This window comes from Dunckerocampus dactyliophorus, chromosome 21 (genome assembly GCF_027744805.1).
Source record: "Dunckerocampus dactyliophorus isolate RoL2022-P2 chromosome 21, RoL_Ddac_1.1, whole genome shotgun sequence".
Lineage (NCBI taxonomy): Eukaryota > Metazoa > Chordata > Actinopteri > Syngnathiformes > Syngnathidae > Dunckerocampus > Dunckerocampus dactyliophorus.
This window is the reverse complement of record NC_072839.1, coordinates 16,130,522-16,151,900: the sequence shown is the minus strand read 5'-3', so window position 1 is coordinate 16,151,900 and position 21,379 is coordinate 16,130,522. Positions and strand designations below refer to the sequence as shown.

Below are 21,379 nucleotides of genomic sequence, written 5' to 3'. Positions count from 1 at the left end.
ATGATGACGTCCTCTGCCACGAATAGTTTGCAGTCCTCTTGGAAAGACTGCACTGTTTATTGTTTGTCAGTAAAAACCCACAAGGAGAGGAAGCGAGTGTGTGCAAACTTGCAGCTTTAATCACGTTGTACAGTACCATTTTCATATTTAACCGCTGCCCCCCCATAAATAGCCTTTCACACAGTCTATTCTAATCAATATACTGGAAAGGTTGCAGATTTCTCAGTGGCTGCGGACCACTTCCCAGTCAAAAGGTCAAAGCTGATTTTCACCCGATGGACTCGTGTTTTCTTCTTGATGAAATATTGTGGCAATACTGGATTGTAAGCTTATATTTGGGGGTCTTTGCGGACCCCACACAAGGAAACCAGCACAGTAATGAAGGCACTTCATTCTGAGAGAGAAGAGTCGTCAGGAGGAGGAACACAAAGAAATCCAAACCCAAAAGAAAGTCCGCCACCACAAAGTGTCTTTTTGGTCCATAAAAGATGACGTGTTTGATTGAAACCCTTCTTGGAAAGGAGATGCGTACGTACGCTAGCAGAGTCTTTTCCTCCCAGGGAGTGAGGCGTGTGTGTGTAGGTGGGTTCTGCTACCTGCTCTTCAGGCTCTGTAAGAAGCTGTAAACATCTTCCTCCTTACTCAGGTCCTCAAAGATGGGGAGCAGCTCCAGCAGCTCCGTGTCGCCCATGTCGTCAAACCAGGACTGGACCGGGACCTGAGGAGGGACCCCACACCCCCAGGAGACAAGTTTGTTAGTCCGCGACATCAAAACATCCTTCACAGTAGATATGCTAACAAGTTATATACTCAATCACAGTAGATATGCTAACAAGTTATATACTCCATCACAGTAGATATGCTAACAAGTTATATACTCAATCACAGTAGATATGCTAACAAGTTATATACTCAATCACAGTAGATATGCTAACAAGTTATATACTCCATCACAGTAGATATGCTAACTAGTTATATACTCTATCACAGTAGATATGCTAACAAGTTTTATACTCCATCACAGTAGATATACTCTATCACAGTAGATATGCTAACAAGTTATATACTCAATCACAGTAGATATGCTAACAAGTTATATACTCCATCACAGTAGATATGCTAACAAGTTATATACTCAATCACAGTAGATATGCTAACAAGTTATATACTCCATCACAGTAGATATGCTAACAAGTTTTATACTCCATCACAGTAGATATACTCTATCACAGTAGATATGCTAACAAGTTATATACTCAATCACAGTCGATATGCTAACAAGTTATATACTCCATCACAGTAGATATGCTAACAAGTTATATACTCAATCATAGTCGGTATGCTAACAAGTTATATACTCCATCACAGTAGATATGCTAACAAGTTATATACTCCATCACAGTCCATATGCTAACAAGTTATATACTCCATCACAGTAGATATGCTAACAAGTTATATACTCCATCACAGTAGATATGCTAACAAGTTATATACTCCATCACTGTAGATATGCTAACAAGTTATATACTCCATCACGGTAGATATGCTAACAAGTTATATACTCCATCACGGTATATATGCTAACAAGTTATATACTCCATCACAGTAGATATGCTAACAAGTTATATACTCAATCATAGTCAATATGCTAACAAGTTATATACTCCATCACTGTAGATATGCTAACAAGTCTTTTTTCTTGAATATTTCAACTTAATGCAAGTAAAATGACATTATTTTTCCTCATGATATTATGATGTTATTCCAGTAAAATTACGACTTTTTCTCATAAGAGCACAACTTTTTTCTCTTAATATTTTGACTTTATTGTTGTAGATTTCAAAAAAATGTTTCCATTTCTGCTGTTGTTGTTTTTTTTGTATATTTTTACAATGTGCCACAGGTCACTAAAAAAACCCAGCCCCAGGCCGCACTTTGGACCCCCCTGTCCTATATGATAATAAACATGACTATTGACTACTACTGTATCAAACACATCCTGTCGACCGAGCGTTCAGTGCATCTCTTAAGGCCGAGGGAACGTACGTCGGCTGGCATCCGTTACATATGGTAGACATTTGGTACGATGTTGTAGAAGATGGAGGACTTACGGCGTTCTCGGGGTGGAAGATGTAGGAGGCAGGTGAGTTGTCAACGATGATGACCTTGCTGAGCTCTCGGCCCAGCCGGCTGAGGTCTTTGACGTAGTTTCCTCTGTGGAACACACAGGATTCCCTGAAGAGACGAGCGCGGAACACCCCCCACCGGTCCAGGAGGTCGGCTACGGGGTCGGCGTACTGACCACAATAAACATTTGAAATGAACCATTGGATCTAGATATAGAAGGCGAGGGAGCGTCACGTGACTGCTGACCTTGGCGAGGCTGGCGGTGAAGAGGACACATTCAAAGAGCTCCCCCATCTTCTGCAGGAACTCATCCACGTGCGGCCTCTTCAGCACGTACACCTGAAACCGGCATCATCACTCTTCAGTTCTTGTGATTATAGACGACACTTGCAATGGAGGTCATTTGTCTTTCAGCTCCAGCAGGCGGTGGTGTTTGTGGAACAGAGGCTGCCGCCAGGAGCAAGTAACCCAGAACAGGCTGAGATCCCAACACTGAAAGCCTATCCTGGATTACTTGAACGCGGTCGCAGCTGCACGTCGCACATCAACTCCTAGAAGCCTTGACGCAAACGGCAGCACAGCAACATCAACACAACTTCCACACAAACACTTGCAGGAATTACTTGGAGCAGGAAGTCAAAAGGTCAAAACTACAAGTGGAAAACTTGATTTTCAGTAAGCTTCGGCATGAGAAATCTTGGGGAAAAAATGATGTCAATAAAAATGTTGATGCTTTAAGAGTTAGGCTTCACGTCATTTAGGTGCCTATCAGAAATAAACTCCCATAATTTAATTTAATAACAACAACAACTTGCACAGAAACAGCCCAATGTAGGAACACTTAAACACTCAATTATTCAAAACATACATAATAATTCCATAATAACATATTGCACAATTATTCTGGAATTATATTATACACATAATAACCAATACAATAATCAAATAGAATAAAACTCAATAGTAAGTGCATTTCTTTTGAAAAATGTAATAAAAATACACAAGAATAATGAAGAGCACAAGAATACAATACAAAACATATCAATTAAATCATATCTATTGTGATTTCTTTTACATTTTTATGCTCTTCAAAAAACAATAAATAATACAATACAATAAAAACACACATATTAATAATTGCATAATAATGTATTGTATAACATCTTTTATTTCTTATATCATACAAACACAAATAATTAAATACAAAAAAAATAATTTCCCAATTATTGAGGTCATAATTTAACATTTTGTATTATATTGTGCTACAAAATATGAAATAATTTGCATAATGCATAGAAGACTGTAAATGAAAATCAATCAATGAGAATAAGAAGCAGAAGAATGAGGCGTGCTACAATATACGTTTAGCCCGTGCGTGTGTGCACGTACGTGTTCTCCGCAGCGGCGGTGAGGAAAAAGGCAAACGTTGCTGTGACATTTTGAACAAGCGCACGCGAGCGTTTTGAGGTGATGCAAAGCGTACCTGATGAACAGTCCCATCAATCTCCACTGGAACCACAAAGTCGGCATTGCTGATGGGCTGCAGACACAACAACACAAGACTGACTCAAAGTTGTGCGTGTCTCTGTCTGAAATCAATATATCAAATATAGATATATAAATATATACAGTATGTGTGTGCGTATATGTAAGTGAGACTCTGGGGAGGAAGACGAGCAGACAGGGAGAGGAGGAGAGAAGTCGGAGCAGAAGCAGAAGAGGAGTGTGGGTGGAAGACAGGAAGAAGGGGAAGATGAAAGGAGAACGCCGGGAGTTGATCGGCTGCTTTCATGCACGTAGAGAAAAGACGAGGATTCATCACGTCATCGATGACCATTCATCTCATTGCTGAACAATTCATTGCTCTTTTCAAGCAGTCTGGAATACTAACTTCACCAAATCTGTGTTTTGCTTTTTCTTTGACTTTTTTGTGATGCCACGTCGGGTCATGAAGAACGGTAACAACCGTAGAACAGGGAAGTAGGAAGGCTTTCTCCTGGCTGCTCAGTACAACATGGCTATAGACACCATAATAACAATCATAGAAGAAGAGGTGCAAGTAAGTTGTGCATCAAAGGTTTTGAAGCCAAATATTAACAGTGGCTAACTTCTTTTTACACTTGTATGCCAGTGAAGAATGTTATTTTGACCCTGGAACAGATTACAGTCATCCCTCGCTATATCGCCGTTCAATTATTGCTCCCTCGCCACATAGCATTTTTTCAGAAATGAATGAGTTAAAATTTAACTCACCAAACTGCCTTCATTTATTTAACTGTTAAATAAATGACGGCAGTTTGGTGGTACACTATGGTCTATTGGTCAAAACATATTGAAATACAAGTCATATGTAGCATTCGGGTCACTAGGTGGCAGCAATGACACAAAACATTGAGATGTGACCTTCCATTACCTTTACATTACTATACTACTACAAATGTGTGTGTGTGTATATATATATATATATATACAGTATATATTACCCATACATACCCATACATATACACATTACCCATACATATAAGACACGCGAAATAAATTGGAGGCTAACTGCTTAGTTAGCTACCTAACGCGCTAGCTTTCTAGCTAGCGGCTGCCTCGGGTCCCTGCAGCATAAGAGTAAACAATGAATAATACGAGTGTAAAGGTGACTATATGGTTGTTATTTCATGTCTGCAGGGCTCTAATAATGTCAAAACCCGTCCTAAACAGGTTTTCTATGCTCTAACTACGAAAATATTCAATTTCTATTTCCCAACGTGTCCTGTGGGGAAACTCGTTGCGAAATATAAACAGGAGTTTGAGCAGGGTTTGATTTCACACGTGCAGCTTTCGAATCAGGCCAGCAGAGGGCGCTGCTGCTGCTCTGTCAGCCCGGACTGCTGCTGAGTCTCCTTTCAAGCGTGATGCAAGTGTGAGTCAATGTGTGTGCGATGGAAAGACATCTCCATTGTGACTCTGCTGATGTCAAACATGAGCTCCAAGCTTATGAAGGTCCGATGCAAGACAATCAGGAGCACTTTTATTCATTTACTGACATCAGTTGTGGTGATGAGGCGCATTAAATGTCGCCTACTGTGAAATAGCAGAGTGCTAATGATAATGCTGCTCCACAGTATATACAGTACACAGGGTACATCATAATAATGTGTATATGAGTGTTATGTAACATTTCTATTCCTGTCCACGGTGCATTGAGCGCTACACGTCCACGTGCTCATTTGCATGTCAGTGGATTCAAAAGCGTCTGAATAAGCAACAAAAAAAAGCTGCAAACCTTCCAAGTAGGAAGCGCTGCAGGCTGAGTGTCTTTCTAATGCAAACATTTACATTTCAGTCTCTGCGGCACTCGTCTTTGGACAAAATCGAACTTTTCAGTCCATGGGAGCAGACCCGTGATTTCTGACAATGCGGACACTCCCCTCTGTGTGTGTGTGTGTGTAGGTGTGTGTGTGTGTGTGTGTGGCCTCGTGCTGCTGGCATGTGACTGTGACTAATGGGTGGGCCCGGTACATTCTATAAGTGTGTGTGTGTGTGTGTGTGTGTGAATATTTCTCTGGCTTCTACGTGCGTTGGAACGCTGCAAAATGTCCTGCAGCGTATATTCATCATCACCACCACGACGGCAAGGCTCATTTATTTGCTTACTGTGTTTAATTTTATGCACCATAAGGAAGGAGACAAATGGTGAAATCTTGTGACATTTAGGGAGGAAAACCTTCTAATGGGCAGAGACTACGTGTGCTTTGAATGGTGACGATACCCATAGAATCTGGAAGTTAATGTGGCGGATGCTAGCATAAATAGCATGCAGCTTCCTGTTCCTTCTCCATTGTGTGTGGGTCTGCACGAGTACTTTGACTTTATCTTAGTTGTATTCAACAGCGGTTGACTTCTTTTTACAATTGCGTTAAAACATGGAACTTAAAACATTGTCTCAATAGTAGGAAACACGTGCGTGTGTGTGTGTGTTGTGGTACCTTAAAGGAACTGTGAACGAGCGTCTCGTCCAGGTCAATCACCACGCAGTTCCTGCCGTAGTCTGTTATACTGACCTCGGGCAGGAGGAACTTGGCTGGAGGCTGCAAAAACAACACACACACACACACACAAACTTGACTAAGTGACTCATGATTAACAAATGGCTGATGGAGTGAAATGAAAAATAATGAGAACATATTCAGCCGTGACTTTGTTTACTGTGTGACCTGGCTGTGACTGTGCTGCCTTCAGGGCCAGCGCGGAAAAAGGAGAGGCACTTGGGTTGCCTTCCAAACGGGCCCCCAGACTGACAGACAAGCACTTCGGGGGCAGATGGTGCAGCCGCACACACACACACGAAGTGGGGTGATATGACACATCTTTCATGTGTGACGTGTGTACGAACACTGGATGGAAAAATGAACTGGAAAAAAAGTAACAATGAAAATGATGGACACCAGCCGTCCATGTCAGTTCTGAGCATCGACTGTGTTGCATTACACTGCTAATCTAATCTCGTCTAATCGAATTTACGAGGATCCATAAAGAGTTTGGAGTCTCACTCATTTCATTCGGCAAGAAAATCTATTTCATGTTGCAGAGGACGGCCAGCAATCATATTCCATCATAAACCTCCGCCAAGGCCAAACAGCACCAGTGTTTCCCGTCACAAATAGATTTGGCGCTCCCTGTTCATCCCTGCTCATGAACACATTATGATGGGACTCCATATACTGTATAGTTTGTCGTTCCAGCTCCTGTGGGAAACACTGGGCCTCAATCACGAAAATCTTCTTAAAAGTCTTCTTAAGAAGTGTACTTAAGAAGGCGCGGGTTGGAAACTGCGCCGCATTCACGACACGTTCTTAAGTAGGGATAATCGTTCGCACCGGTGTTCTTAGGTTGATGAATGCCAACTGCGATGCCCGTGCATGTGAGCCCTAATTTGCATAGATCACCGCCTATTATTTCCCATACAAGGTAAAAAATGTGCCGTGCGCAACAGGCAGCTGGAGGCGGAGATGGCAACGCGCAAGGGCAAGACTGAGGAGCAGCTGGACAACAAACGAAAGAAAAACTTGAATTCTACTGAAATAGAGGTGCTTTTACAAGGAGTGAGCGAACACAAGACCACCTTATTTTCACGTGTATCCACCGGTCATCAGGCCATCCAAAAAGAGTCGGCATGGAGCACCATTGCAGGAAACATAAATGCCGCTTCCACGGAGAAACGCGCCACTGCACAGGTTAAAAAGAAGTGGTTTGACTTAAAATAGACTAAAAAAAAAAAGATTGGACTGCACCGGAGGGATCTGGAGGAAACGGGAGGTGGGCCATCAATCAGAAACCAAACCATTTCGGAAACTCTAGAAAATATTTACACAATCATGATGGAAAAATAAAGTCAAAATACATAGTTTGTGTGTGACAATGTATTTTTCTGTGGTTACATTTGATTAGACGCTGCCTAATTAATACAGCAGCCCCGTGCTCTGGCTCAAGACGTGGCTGGGGGCGCATGTCGTTATCTGGGGGTGCTACGTGCGCAATAGACACACCACGTTTCATTGCGATGTTATTCTGATGATCCTGCACACCTGCAAGAACAGAGAGGGAAGCCTGAAGCCTGAAGCAAATAAATCTAATGGTCCCTTTACATTCTCTCTCTGCGCAGCGCACGTCCAGCCAGCTAATTTTTTTTTTTTTTGATGAATTGGGATTTGAATATATATTTATCCATGGAGTATATTTTAGTTGTTTTGATGATAAATAATTGTTGGGATATTTTATTTGCACTACATTTTTTGGGATCAGGTTGCAAAATCCATCATGAGGGCGATTGCGCATTGAAAGTGCAAGCTTTGCTTGTGCGTAAGAGTCCTCCTGAGCGTTCGTAGAATTTGTTCTTAGATCTAAGAACTGTGAGTTAAGAACACGTTTCATGAATGCCAAAAATCTTCGTAAGAAGGCTTTAAGAACACATTTGTGCGTAAGAACGTTTCGTGAATGAGGCCCACTGTCTGTACACCACCACCTAGTGACTGAAAAAAACAGGTAATTTGATCAAAAATCCTGCACCTCAATCAGATGGCGTCTTGCTTAGCCACCGCCCCACCCTTCCTGCAAAGTGCTGAGGAAATCAGTGAAGACTTTGTTTTGTTTTTTTTACGTAATCCTGCTTAGCAACCAAACAAACAGGAATGAAAACATAGCGGAGGTCAGAAGTGTCTGCTGAGTGCAGTGTGGAATGACCCCCTCACCCCCAAGAAGGAGACAACATGCTCATGCAGCTGATGCAGTGATGAAGCACAGCAAACGTAAGGATGGGTGATGATAATAATAATACAAAATAATACATACAGCAGGGAGGGGGGCAACTTGCACCTGGTCACACTGGAGTGTAGGAGGAAGGAGAGAAGGAAACAAAAGGAAAGGACATCAATATTGTCATCAAGTAAGGGAAGGGGGAGCATGGAGGGCACATGGCAGTAAAAACAAACAGGACTGGACTGGACTGGACAGGAGTGGGACACAGTTGTCACCTGAATGTGAGACATGTTACAGGTAAGCATGAGGAGGGAAGGTTGATGTTATTTTTAGCTGCTTTAGTTTCACACGTCTACGCGGCACTGCGGACTGAGCGTAAGGGAATGCAGCCATCCATCAGAGCCAAGACAAGCTCCACTTGGCAGGGATAAGACGTGGTGGGTACCAAGACACTGCTGTACAAATGCTTGCGTCGTTTATAGGCGGACGTACTGGAATGCAGCCTAGCGGAAACCTCCAAAAACCCATCTCACACAAAAAGACTAATTCCAGTGGAGCAAAGTCCACTTTTCACCTTGGGAGGACTGCCGTTCTCTTCGGGAGGCGGCGGCAGAGCGCGCGTCTTGTTGTTGGCGGGTGGCGGCTCCACGCGGTACTCATTGTAGTTGCGGAAGCAGCAGAAGAACGGGCTGAAAATGCTGCGACTGCGGTGCTTCTTCAGGCTGCTGTTGGACTGCGAGACTGCAAGAAGACGAGCAAAGAAGGGAGGTGAAGAAGGTCTGGCTGCCACCAAATGGGAAACAATGAATCACACGCATTTCCACTCACGCTACTCATTTGGACCAGCACCTTCATAAACCCACGTTACATTGCAGCGGGGGTGTCCAAAATGAATCCAAATGAAAAATGAAAGGATGCAACTTTGCCACTTGTAATGATATATAGTTCCAAAGAATTGCATGTGAGCTTTGTGAAATCGGTGAAAAAGCTTTTATGATGATCAACTTCACTCTTTGCTCTTTTTTCCTATTTTTGCTGTTGCTTTTTCCCCCAAATATTTCAACATTCTTCTTTCAAACCCTTATGACCATATTCCCATAATTTTACAACTTTCCCCCCCCCCATCTAATTTCTCAGATTTCTTTCACAATATGGTGACTTAAAAAAAATAAAAATTATTTAATATTACAGCTCTATGCCACTAAAATGACATTATTTTCCTTATAATATTACAAGTTCATTCTGGAAGTATTGCAACTTTTTTTCTTGTTAAAATACAACTTTTTTCTCTTAAAATGTGGACTTTATTCTCGTAAAATTACTGCTTTTTTTCCATGTTTGCTGCTGGGGGTTTTTTTGGTTTCTTTTTTTTTTCTTGGTAATTTATATTTTTAGAATGTGCCGTGGGCCAAGAAAAAAGCAGCCGCAGGCCGCATATGGCCTCCGGGCCGCACTTTGGACACTTTTTACATTCTGCATCAAAACCTGTCTTCACATATGTACATATATATTTTGTTTTACTACTTTATTGTTGTTTCTTTACTGCAAATCCAAAGCATACCACATCATGTGTCACACATGAGTGCAAACACAAGTCATATAAGGCTATTTTATTTTGCCATTTATTTTATTTCAATGTATGCTACCCCTATTTTAAAATGATATTTATTTGTACTGACTTTTTTCACAATTATCACAGTTTTTAAAATATTATTCTGTTTGTTAAAACGTGTTTTATGTATAAGAAAATGCCCAAACAATTCTGTCACAATTGTAAAAAAAAAAAAAAAGAAAAAAAAAATTCCCTTTGACCATTCATAGTTAATTTAAATGTTCATTGTAGTTTTAGTTTTACTAAATTGGTAAAATAGTCACAAATAGTTCAATACAGACACACACAGACTAGCAGCATGTGCTGCATGTATGACACTCGCCTTGCCAAACATGTGGTATCATATGCTGCCCAACAAGCATCCACACGAGAAGCATCTCCTTCCATATGAAAGTATCTCATACCAGAGCACGTGCACATTATTCCCGCTGTCAACACACTCCCCGCCATGCAGCACACACACACACACACCCTTCAAGGGCCTGTTTTCAACGTGAAGTACCTGCCACTGGAAGCTCCACAGTAGCCAATCACAGCCCGGCCTGCCTGTCACGTGAGCAGAACACTGACAAGGCCGGAAAGAGGCAGAAAAAGCAGGAAATTCTCAGCATTCCTGACAGGAAGAGATAATCACCCCGTGACCTGCAATCTGGAATGACGCCAGGCTGAGCAAAGGAGGGAGGAACGCATCCGAGGCTTATTGCTCGTGCACGTGTGACAACGCCATGTTTACTGTGGTGCTAATAAGCACCATACAGTATGTATGTAATCCACTGTACACCACATGTTTACACCGCATGTACATACTGTATGCAATAGGAAGAATTAACACACACTCAGCGTGTGTTAAATCCATTTTCTGACACTGGGAATCTCACCAATCTCATCTCATCAATCTCGTCAATCACAAAGCACAGCAAACTTTTTCTGAGTAGCATATACAGTATATACTGTATATACTGTATAATATGCCATCACAATGTCAGATCCTCCCTTGATGAGATCTTGACAAACCGGTGGGTTGGAGGGAGGGGTTTCATCATTCACCAGACCTCACACCACTACACTTCTTGTCATGGGGACACCCAAAAGACAAAGTCTACGCTGTGACATGTGCAACAGTCGCTAAATTGAGCACAGTCATCGAACGTGAACGCACGCAAATATCAATGGAATTGTTTGGTGATGCGTGCGATTCCATCACGTCGCGTTGTCAGCAGATGGACCAGAAGGGACGTCAGTTTGAGAACATATGCGGTCACAAAACAATAAAATAAGATGTGTGTAGATTCCTTTAAAACTAATTCAAAAATGTATGAGTTTAAAATGTTTAAAATTTAAATTTAAAAAATCCAAATAAAGATATTACCATAGATACTTATTTTTAATATTCAATATGTACAAAAGAAAAATAGCCCACTATAACACATTGAAAAATGAAGTTTAACATGTTCCTTTCAGTGTCATTTTTAATATTGAATATATTAAAAAATACTATTTAAATATAATTTTTTTTACAGTCAATATGCGCAAAATAAAGATATGAATAGATATTTATTTATTTATAAATATTTGTTTAATATTTGTAATATATTCTTAATATTAGTATTTTATGTGGACAAAGTAAAAAAATATGAATACAATTCACGATGTCAAAACACTAAAAACTTCTGTTAAACTATATGACATTTATAAATGAAGTTTACATTGTTCCTTTCAATGCTATTTTTTCAGATTGAATATATAAAAGAGTAAATTCAAATTGAAATATTTTTTACATTCAATATGTGCAAAATAAATATGTTATTATAGATATTTATAGATTTTTAATATTCAATATGTAAAAAATGGAAATAAAAATAAAGCCCGCTAAACTCTAACAAATTTAAATATGAAGTTTAAAATGTTACTTTCAATGTTATTTTTATTAGCTGGCACCCAGTCCAGAATGTACTCCGACTCTCACCGAAGACAGCTGGGGTAGGCTCCAGCACATCCGCAAGTGAGGAAAAGTGGTATAGAAAATGGATGAATGTTAAATATGTAGGAAAAAAATAAAACATTTGATGTGCACAAAACAATAAATATTAATATGAATATTTTTTTAAAGTCAGTCTGTAAAAAATATCCAAATAATAAATAAATACATTAGTCAATGAATTCCTGAATTAAAATGTTGGCAAAAAGTGGACTTAAAACTTCAACAGACTGGAATGAGCTCCAAGTGAGACTGGAGCAGCTTGTATAGCAGGCCCTCCCTCTTTCTGCAATACGTACAATGCGGAGGGGAAAAAAGGCAATGAATTCAATCAGTGGATGAAAAAAAGAAGTACAAAGGAGTGGAAAGTGTTGCTGATGTTAGAAGTGCAACATGGTTGCCGTTTGACAAGGACGTGATGCCAGCAGGACGTGGTTGAGCAGCCGTGCAGGTAAACAGGTCGCTAGCTGCAGGTAATGGTGAGAGCCGGGGCTTTAATAATTCACATGGAAAAATAGACACATTGTGTGTGTGTGTGTGTGTGTGTGTGTGTGTGTGTGTAAGACATACAGCCAAATAAAAGAGAAGCGGCGCCTCTCGCAGGGATTCCAGGGCTATATTTGACATGGCAGGACGAGGAGAGCAGCGAGGGAGTTGATGTTGCTGCGCTGCAAGCACGACCACAGGCCGTGTGTCACATTCTCATCCTGCTGCTTGGGTAACGCAACAATAACCATCCCTACTTGTGTCCACTACCACGCAGCAGCACGCTGCACTGCAGCACGTGACAACTGCTTCTTGAGCGCTGCCTGACATGAAGGAGATGACAAGTCTTTGATGGGGGGGAGATTAACACCCTGCGAGCTCAGAGGGAGAAATAATGAGCGAGATGTGACTACTGTGCTGCTGGAGTGAAGCAGGCAGACGCTGCTCACGTGACCTTCGCTGGAAGAATAAATAAATGCAGCTTCTTTTTTTCTCTACTGCTGTATTCATTTGACTACAATTGCTTCACTTCTTTTTACGCTTGGGTGACAAGTAACTATACAGTGTGTGCTCAAAGATGAGACTACTGAGTGTTTTATTGCATTTACATTCTTTTTACACGTGTGTGACCACTAAGAATGTTAAAATCTCACATAAAATGTTGATAGAATGTGCGGCCACATTCTAAAAATTCTGCATTCTAAAAAATATAATTAAACAACAAAACAGCAAAAATGGAAAAATCTGCAGTCATTTGGCAAGAATAAAGTCAAAATATTAAGAGGAAAAAGTTGGATGATAACAAGAACAAGTCATAATTTAACATTTAATTTATGAGGAGAAATAACATAATTTTAGGCGCATACACTTTTAAGAAAAAATTAAAGTTGTAATACTATGACCAACAACAAATACAGTTGTAATTTTTACAAAATTGGTTTGTGGAAAAAGTTAGAATGTTACGAGAATAAAGTCAAAATATTAAAAGAGGAAAAGGTTGGACGATAACAAGAACAAGTCATAATTTAATATTTAATTTATGAGGAGAAATAACATAATTTTAGGCGCATACACTTTTTTTTAAATCAAAGTTGTAATACTATGACAAACAACAAATAAAGTTGTAATTTTTACAAAATTAGGTTGTGGAAAAAGTTCAAATGTTACGAGAATAAAGTCAAAATATTATTTTTGACATTATTTTTGATATTATGGGAATACAGTAAAAAAATAAAATTACGAGAAGAAAATTTACAAGAGAACAAAGTTCAAATAGTTGGAAAATGTAAAAAAAAAAAAACAACAACAGCAGAAAGGGAACAAACAGCTGTAATTTTACAAGAATAAAGTCAAAATATTAAGAGGAAAAAGTTGGAATGTAACCAGAAAAAGTTGACATTTTATATTTAATATTATGAGGAAAAATATCGTCATTTTATGAGCAGAAATTAAAAAAATCCAAGTCGTAATGAGAAACAACAAAACAACAAATAAAGTTGTCAAATTAGCTTGCAAAAAAGTTAAAATGTTATGAGAATAAAGTCATAAAATTATGAGAATAAAATTTACAAGAAGAAAGTTGAAATAGTTGACTATTTTATGAGCATAAATGTTATTTTACAAAATATCACAATGGCAAAGGTGCATCTTTCATTTTTCACGATGTGGTCCTCGCTAGAAAAAGTTTGCCTAACAGTTAAGACAAAGGTGTTGAGAGAGTTTGGTTCTGTAACAGATGAAATCTATTCTTTAAGTTTGTGTGTTATGAAGAATGTGCCAGAAAGCCCCCAAATAACACTAACAATCACTTGGAAAAGCAGCGCAGGATCTTCTTTTCCAACATCAAACTTGAACGGGAAGGCGTCAAACGCAAAACAAAGAAGAAATTCATAAAAAGCACCAAGGAAATCCCCTCTCTGCTCAACTTCCAGGACAACACCGCGTCTCCTCACACATCACAAACATTCTTCTCCTTTGAAGCAACCCAGGAGAAGAGCATCAATATTCCATTGGAAGGAAGAAACGCTGCTCTTCAAAGCCTTTTCGCTGAAGTGGAACTCCATACTTACAGCTTAGCAGAAACAGGAGTGTAAAGGGGACTATAGGGGTGTTATTTCATGTCTACAGGGCTCTAATCATGTTAAAAAAAAGTGTATTGAGAAAGTCATAAACAGGTTTTCTATGCTCTAACTACCAAAATATTCAACATAATAACATTGAATCCTGTATCGTGGAAATTCATTTATCGCAGTCTGACTTCTTAGCATATGTATATATGTTGCTTTACAAAATATCAAAGTGGCAAAGTCGCATCCTTTCATTTTTCAATATGTAGCCCTCACTGGAAAAAGTATGCACACCCCCGACCTGGACTGCGTGTCACTTTTCTCTGTTCATCCTTAAAGTGTTCTTCCGCATCAAAGTCATCCAAGCACGTTTTTATGGACGAGAAAGTGTCGCCACACCGCGCTTTTTGCTCTTTCTTCCCCATTTTTAGTAGTGTGTGTTGGTTTTTCATTGTATTTATTTGTACTGCATTGTATTTTTAGAATGGGCCTCCCAGGCACAGCGCTACTTCAAGAGATGCTGCAAACTCCACGAGGAACGGAAACGCCGCTTACTTAACACCAACAAACAAACAATTCCTTTTTCCTTCCACTGCACACCTTCTTGTTGTTGTTGTCATTTCATGTAAAGACAAATATCTGCAACCCCAAGCAGCGGCAGCAGCAGACGTGGGCGGATCCCTCTGGTACGCTTAACAAGCACATTAGTCACACCGCTTACAAGGAAACTACACCTTGTCTTCCTCACAGCCAGCTGGCTGCCACGGCGCTGGACCAAGGTGGAGAAGACGTGCCAGGACACGTTTGGAGGTGCACCTCATCTGCCGCTCGGGAACAGGATCATAAATCTGCCATAAGGAGCGCCACTTTGGAGCAAAGTGAATACTGACTGGAGCGTGCGCGCACACGTTGACCTCTCAGCCATCCTTCAACGCTTCACTGCTGGGAACATAAACCTCGTTTACATGTGGCGCCACATACGCTGCAGCGATGAAGGACACAAGGTCATAAACATCAGCTAGCTGCTGCCCGTCAGACCCGACCATGCGCCTTCAACACCAGCAAGGTTGAAGACGTCCTCCTGGCCAATCGGAGCTGAGGATCTGCTGGCTGCCGCTCCGTGTCATTAAAACCATTGCACTTTTTCACCCTCAAATCTAGTCAGATAAAATCAAAAGAGAGCTTTTTAGCCCACTAGGAGCATGTGCCCATGTGACCTTTCTACCACAACTGTGTCAGCCATCTTGTGTCAGATCGGCTTTAAAATCAATAGGCTGCTTGTTTTGGCCTTAAGATCATCCCTGAATGTTTGAAGATGGGCTGAAATATATGCATATATGTTTTGACCTTTGACCTTACTAATTTTTAAAAAATCAATAGTGTCCTTGCTCGGGCATCTAATGACCAATGAAAATGCTCCTTTCTCCTCAGCCCTCTCGTGCCAGACAAGCTTAAAAATCAATAGACTACCTGAGCAGCTCATTTGACTAAATCAACAGGGTGCTTGCTTTGACTAAAACGACAGTTCATGACATCAGCTAGCTTGGCCATCTTGGTTCAAACATGTTTGAAAAGCCTCTCAGAACAACTGTGACCAGAAGAACGTTTCTTGTTTGGCCAACTTGGATGACATATCAGTCCAAACCAACAAGTTTCTTCACGGTGATGATCCATTAATCCGCAAATAAAAAGCCGTGAGAGAGTTGAACTTACATTGACATTAAGCTCAACATTATTATGGTCTGCCGTATGCCGAGGAGCTAAAGGCTAATCTGATTGGAGTAACTGGCTGATCCACTCATAGCTAACCGAGTGCCGACACACCATGTAAATCCTGAGAGCCTCTTGAAGCCACCAGAGGATGACTTCAACGTTGCTCGTGGGATCAGCCAAACGTTTGAGGGAGAAGAAGAATGAGCCAACGTGTCACCTTTACATTTTCACTCTGATAAAGGAGGAAAGTAAGCAATCACACGACCATCGCTTCACTGCACCTCGTCCATAATGCATGAAGATACTGTATCTCCACCTGAGCAAACGTCTCATAAAACTGCCCTTTAATGACTTATTACTACATCTATGCTTGGGATGAAACTGATAGCACACTAAAAATAGCCTAGTGTGTGTGCGTGTGTGTCAGTGTAGAAAATGCTACTGTTTGCTGTGTGTGTGTTTAGTGTGGAAAAGTAAAAGGTGAAGAATGATTTTCTAAATGTTTGTTCGTCCTTGTACCTCCAAGGGCCATGTCCAGTATATGCAGGTTATAGCATTTTCCTCTGTTCGTTTTCTTTTTCATCCATAAATTGGTTATTTTTATTTGACTTAATGTTATTTTTAAATATTTGTTTAATATTGAAAAAATATTGAAAGCCAAAAGTATCTGTAGTATTCAGGCCACTTGGCGTCAGTAATGTTCCATTACAGTACTGAGACATGCCATTAGATTAGTGTCACACTGCATGTAGTCAGCCACGGCATGTCCGACATGAGAGTGAAAATAAGTTATCCTCCCATTCTGTGTGGAAGTGGTAAGTTTTTGGCTTCTTTGTCCTTCTTCCCCACTCCGTTTTAAACCCTTTCTCAGGTTTAGAATACAGTACATAGATTGGAGGCTAACTAGTTAGCTCGCTAGCTGGTTAAAGCCATGGCCGTCTCTTGTGTCCCCTCAGAGATTACAGTTGAGCAATGTAGTGTCCAGTGTTCCCTCGTTTATCGCGGGGGATAGGTTCCCAAAATAGCCCGCAATAAGTGAAATCCGCGAAGTAGCCAACTTAATTTTTTTACAATTATTATATGTTTTAAGGCTGTAAAACCCCTCACCATACACCATCGATTTTCTATGCCGCTTATCCCCACTAGGGTTGCGGGGGTATGCTGTAGCCTATCCCAGCTGACTTGGGGCGAGAGGCGGGGTACACCCTGGATCCTCAACAGCCAAACGCAGGGCACATACTGTATCGACAAATAAGCATTCACACTCACGTTCATACCTGTATATGGACTGAAAGGTCCCCGAAAGGTGAACCGCGATGTAGCGAGGGAACACTGTAAACAAAGAAAAATAGGAGTGTAAAATGTGACTATAGGGGTGTTAGTTCATGTCTACAGGGCTCTGATAATTGTAAAGATTATATTTAGAAAGTCATAAACAGGTTTCCTGTTTACTATGAAAATGATAAATTTATTAATATTGAATCCTACTTCACAAAAATTCACTTATCAGATCTGGCACCAATTGATGACTGTACATGCATTGTTATCATAACTAAAAAAAATAGATATTTTAATTGTTTATCGTTATGCTTTTCTGCAGTCGTACTATTATTCTTTTATTTGATACTTTCGATCTTGCATATTCATTGATAGTGTTCACTTCCTGTTTATGCCTGATTTTGAATGCGTGCCGCTCTATTTGTTATTTGTGAACACAGAGTGGTAAAATCTTGGATCTGCACATTTACCTTGGAACCATCTCACCCTTTTGTAAAGTTTTGTAAAAATGATGTTTTGCAAACAAACTAACTAACATAATGCTTAATGGTTGATGTCAGACACAGTATATTAAATTTGTTATTATGATTATGATTATTATGATTGCATTTAATGATGGCAAATGAGCGTGGGCTGAGTCACAGTGGCTCATGTGGTGCTGAGCAGAGTATGATGCTGGAAGGTGACCTCTTCTTTTTCACCCAGGATGGACCACAAAAGGGAAGATGCGGCCTACACAAGACCCCACCACTGCACGGTCAACGGCGTACGTTTTGGGGGCTGTCCATACTGTACTGCAAAGTGGCAAAAGCAGGAAACACACACGGCAAAAGCGCCATGCATACATGCCAAGATAAAAATGCCCTGTGGGAAATACAGTATGTGTTTAGTGCAGATTAGAGGCCACGCTGGTCAAAGTTAATGAAAAGTGAAAAGCTGCCTCAAACTGGCAGAGGATTTGTCACTGATGGCATCAACACATGATCAAGTCCGGTGCAGAATAATGTGCTTCACTAATCCACTGACAGTTGTTACACACACACAGGGAGGAAGGGAGCAAGGGAGGGGGCAGTGACTGCAATATTTAGCATTAATATCACCACAACAAAAGCGTTCCTATGCTGCTTTTATTTTGAAACCTTTCATTGGATGCAGCTACTACTGCTCCTACTATCAACAATGCATGCAACAAACACTTGTGCACGTCATACAAGCTGTCGTTTGGTTTTTACGAGTAAATGCGTCCTGTTGTGTCACGGATAAGCACACACAAGGGCAGAAAGTGTCCCGCCCCCCGTTGTAAAGACGAGCAGCACATGAGAGATCACCACCCAAAGCACGTAATAAGGACTACAGTATTTTGAAGATCTGCAACAATGGAGGTGTATCGTCCTGTTATTGCAGTGTCCTGTGTCCTCTGCACCGAGCTCACGCCGACAACACACACAAACATGGAGGAAGCATGATTTTCAAGAATAAAACATCATCTTACCTTTGTCAGGACTTGAACAAACGCTCTCCTCCTCTTTGGGGTTTGCAAGCTGTGTAATGATGGACGTGTTGTCCATGGAAACGAGCCGTGGTGCACCTTCAGGCTACACCGTGTTGTTAGTCCTTGGCGAACATGACTGCACACAGACGACTACACTTCCCAGGATGCTTTGCGCGGCCGACAGCTTTCTGCATGACACATTGTTGGCCTTCGTTATGTCTTCTTGTCCACAGGACAGCCAGATGTCCAACCTGGAGGAGGACAAGCAAAAGGCGACTGTCCCGCGTCCACTGTGCACACTATTACACGTAGTACCGAGGAGCACCTCTAAGGGGCGCTACACGTGCAAAGACACGCCCCCTAGTAACGCCCACTGTGTTGTAACTGCTGTAATAATAACCGAATGCTTGGAAGACATACAGTATGTTATAAGAATAAACTTCGAAATAAGTCACAATAATAATATTGATCAGACAAACTGTAGTTATCATTATAATGACTTGTTATTGCCATTATTGGCAATTAAAATGTCTTGTCAGCCATCAAACCTCATCAAGACACAAATAATTACTGATTATATCATGCTAACAATTATGGTTTGATATATTTATTCATATTTATATTTGTCATATTTATGTTAAGATGTATTTTAAGGATTTGATTGCAGTTTGCAGATTTAAGATATACATCATCAAAAATATAACAAGACTAATGAAATAAATAATAGATGATAACAATAGATTAAAACAAACTATTTTTTACTCGTCATAGGACTGATTTAATTTTTAAGCTATATTTTAGCATTATTATTTATATTATTTTTGAAAAATAAAAATAATAGAATTAAATATTAGATTTTTGATGGTTTATTTATATTTTTATATTTGTCATTTTTTATTTCTAAATTCTATTATATTTCTAAATTATTCTATATAAAATATAGAATAATGGCTAATAAATAAAATTTAAACAGATTATAATACATAATTTGTCATTATTTTTTAGCCAGTCCCGTCAGAATTTCTGATATTTTATATATTTATATCATTTTATTATAAATCAAATATTAAATAAAAATATCTTAAAATAATAATGAACAAAAGTAAAAATTAATAAAGAAATAACAAATAAAACATCAGAAATTCAAAATTAAATAAGTCGTGTGGCAAATAAGCAAAAAAATCCTCCACAACCGCATCACGCCAAGAGCTGTCAATCTCAACTGAGCATGATTATTGTTATATTGTATTGTTTGGGGCCTTGTGCAGGTGTACCGAATGTTTTGTCTAGTCAGCATCATGAGTCAAGATTTCAGAAGGCTTGAGCCTACATTAGCCGCGATGAGACATTTGATTGGACATACTGTAACCATGAGGACTTCCAAGTCCAAGACAGACTTAATCCCGTATTTGCATCACGTCTAGCCCCCATCATCATCATCATCATCATCATCACCTACACGTTCACACATTATTTTACATTATTCACACCGCTGCAGCTTTAAAGCCCAAAGTGCTTTTCTGGTTCTTTGCCAGCTGAGGCGTGTTTGTCCCTCCTCACCTTGCCTGTCACTTTGATGGAGCTGAGGCCCCCATTGACCCCACCTGAGGGACGACTCCATCATGGTGTTTGGAGGACTGGATGCATGCTTATGTGTGTTAAGATGACAACTGAGCAAAAATAACAACGCTCACTATTGACTGACACAGAAACATACTGTTACACCATTGTAGTATACAGTAGTTTTCATCGATTGGTTTGCAGGACCAAACTTAGTGCAGCGGTGGAACGTGTGATCAGGAAGAAGCCATTACATTTTGGTGCAAATCTGGGTAAATGATCCAGGAAGTAGCTTGCAACAGACAGACAAGCAAACAAATAAAGCATAGCTAAATGAGTATCTTTGGTCCTGACGTGTTGCGCCACCTTCCATGAAGCAGGAAATAGCCTGCTAGCTAACAAGCACAAAAATGGCTGCTCCACTTGAACTTTGTGTGTCAATCATGAAGCGCTTAAGGCCGCCTCAGAGCACATTAGCTTCAAACATCAGACCAAAGTTTCACTTCTTCTTTGTGGTTTTACGCAGCCTCGTTGGTCTCCCACGTTTCTTCCCTGGAGCCGCGTCCTTGAATTATTAAAAAATACATATGGTTCTCATATTTGCTTTGATAAGACGCAGATGATCAGGCTCGTTATCTTCAAGCACATCTGGCGTGCGGAACCTTGAATGTTTTATGAACTTGGGTGTAGTTCAGGACAAGACCTCTCCAAAGGCTTCTATTACAAATGCGATATATCTTGAATGTAAAAGCAGGAAACTTGTCATGGTTTGGGGTTTTAAAAACCCTTTTCTATATTCGATATCTGTTTTTGTGCTG

The 21,379-nt window shown here is 40.2% G+C and overlaps 1 protein-coding gene across 2 annotated transcripts; it reads right to left on the bottom strand.

Moving 5' to 3' along the window:
* Positions 1-94: 94 nt before the first annotated feature.
* ctdspla (CTD (carboxy-terminal domain, RNA polymerase II, polypeptide A) small phosphatase-like a) lies at positions 95-19,303 on the bottom strand. 2 transcript variants are annotated; one of them, XM_054765677.1, is made up of 8 exons: positions 19,002-19,303; positions 8,951-9,117; positions 8,470-8,502; positions 6,108-6,209; positions 3,611-3,667; positions 2,374-2,466; positions 2,112-2,297; positions 95-718 (listed from the first exon to the last, which is right to left on the bottom strand). In XM_054765677.1, the coding sequence occupies exons 1-8, from the start codon at positions 19,075-19,077 to the stop codon at positions 593-595; spliced, it is 840 nt and encodes a 279-aa protein (XP_054621652.1). In that variant the 5' UTR covers positions 19,078-19,303; the 3' UTR covers positions 95-592. The 2 variants fall into 2 exon arrangements, with proteins under 2 accessions (XP_054621652.1, XP_054621653.1); XM_054765678.1 differs by lacking the exon at positions 8,470-8,502.
* Positions 19,304-21,379: the final 2,076 nt, after the last annotated feature.

Coding starts and splice junctions, on each gene's coding strand:
- ctdspla (XM_054765677.1), bottom strand. CDS start 19,077: ATGGACAACACGTCCATCATTACACAGCTTGCAAACCCCAAAGAGGAG. Junction 9,118..19,001: donor TTGTTCAAGTCCTGACAAAG/GTAAGATGATGT, acceptor GTCTTCTTGCAG/TCTCGCAGTCCAACAGCAGC. Junction 2,467..3,610: donor TTGATGGGACTGTTCATCAG/GTACGCTTTGCA, acceptor TGCCGGTTTCAG/GTGTACGTGCTGAAGAGGCC.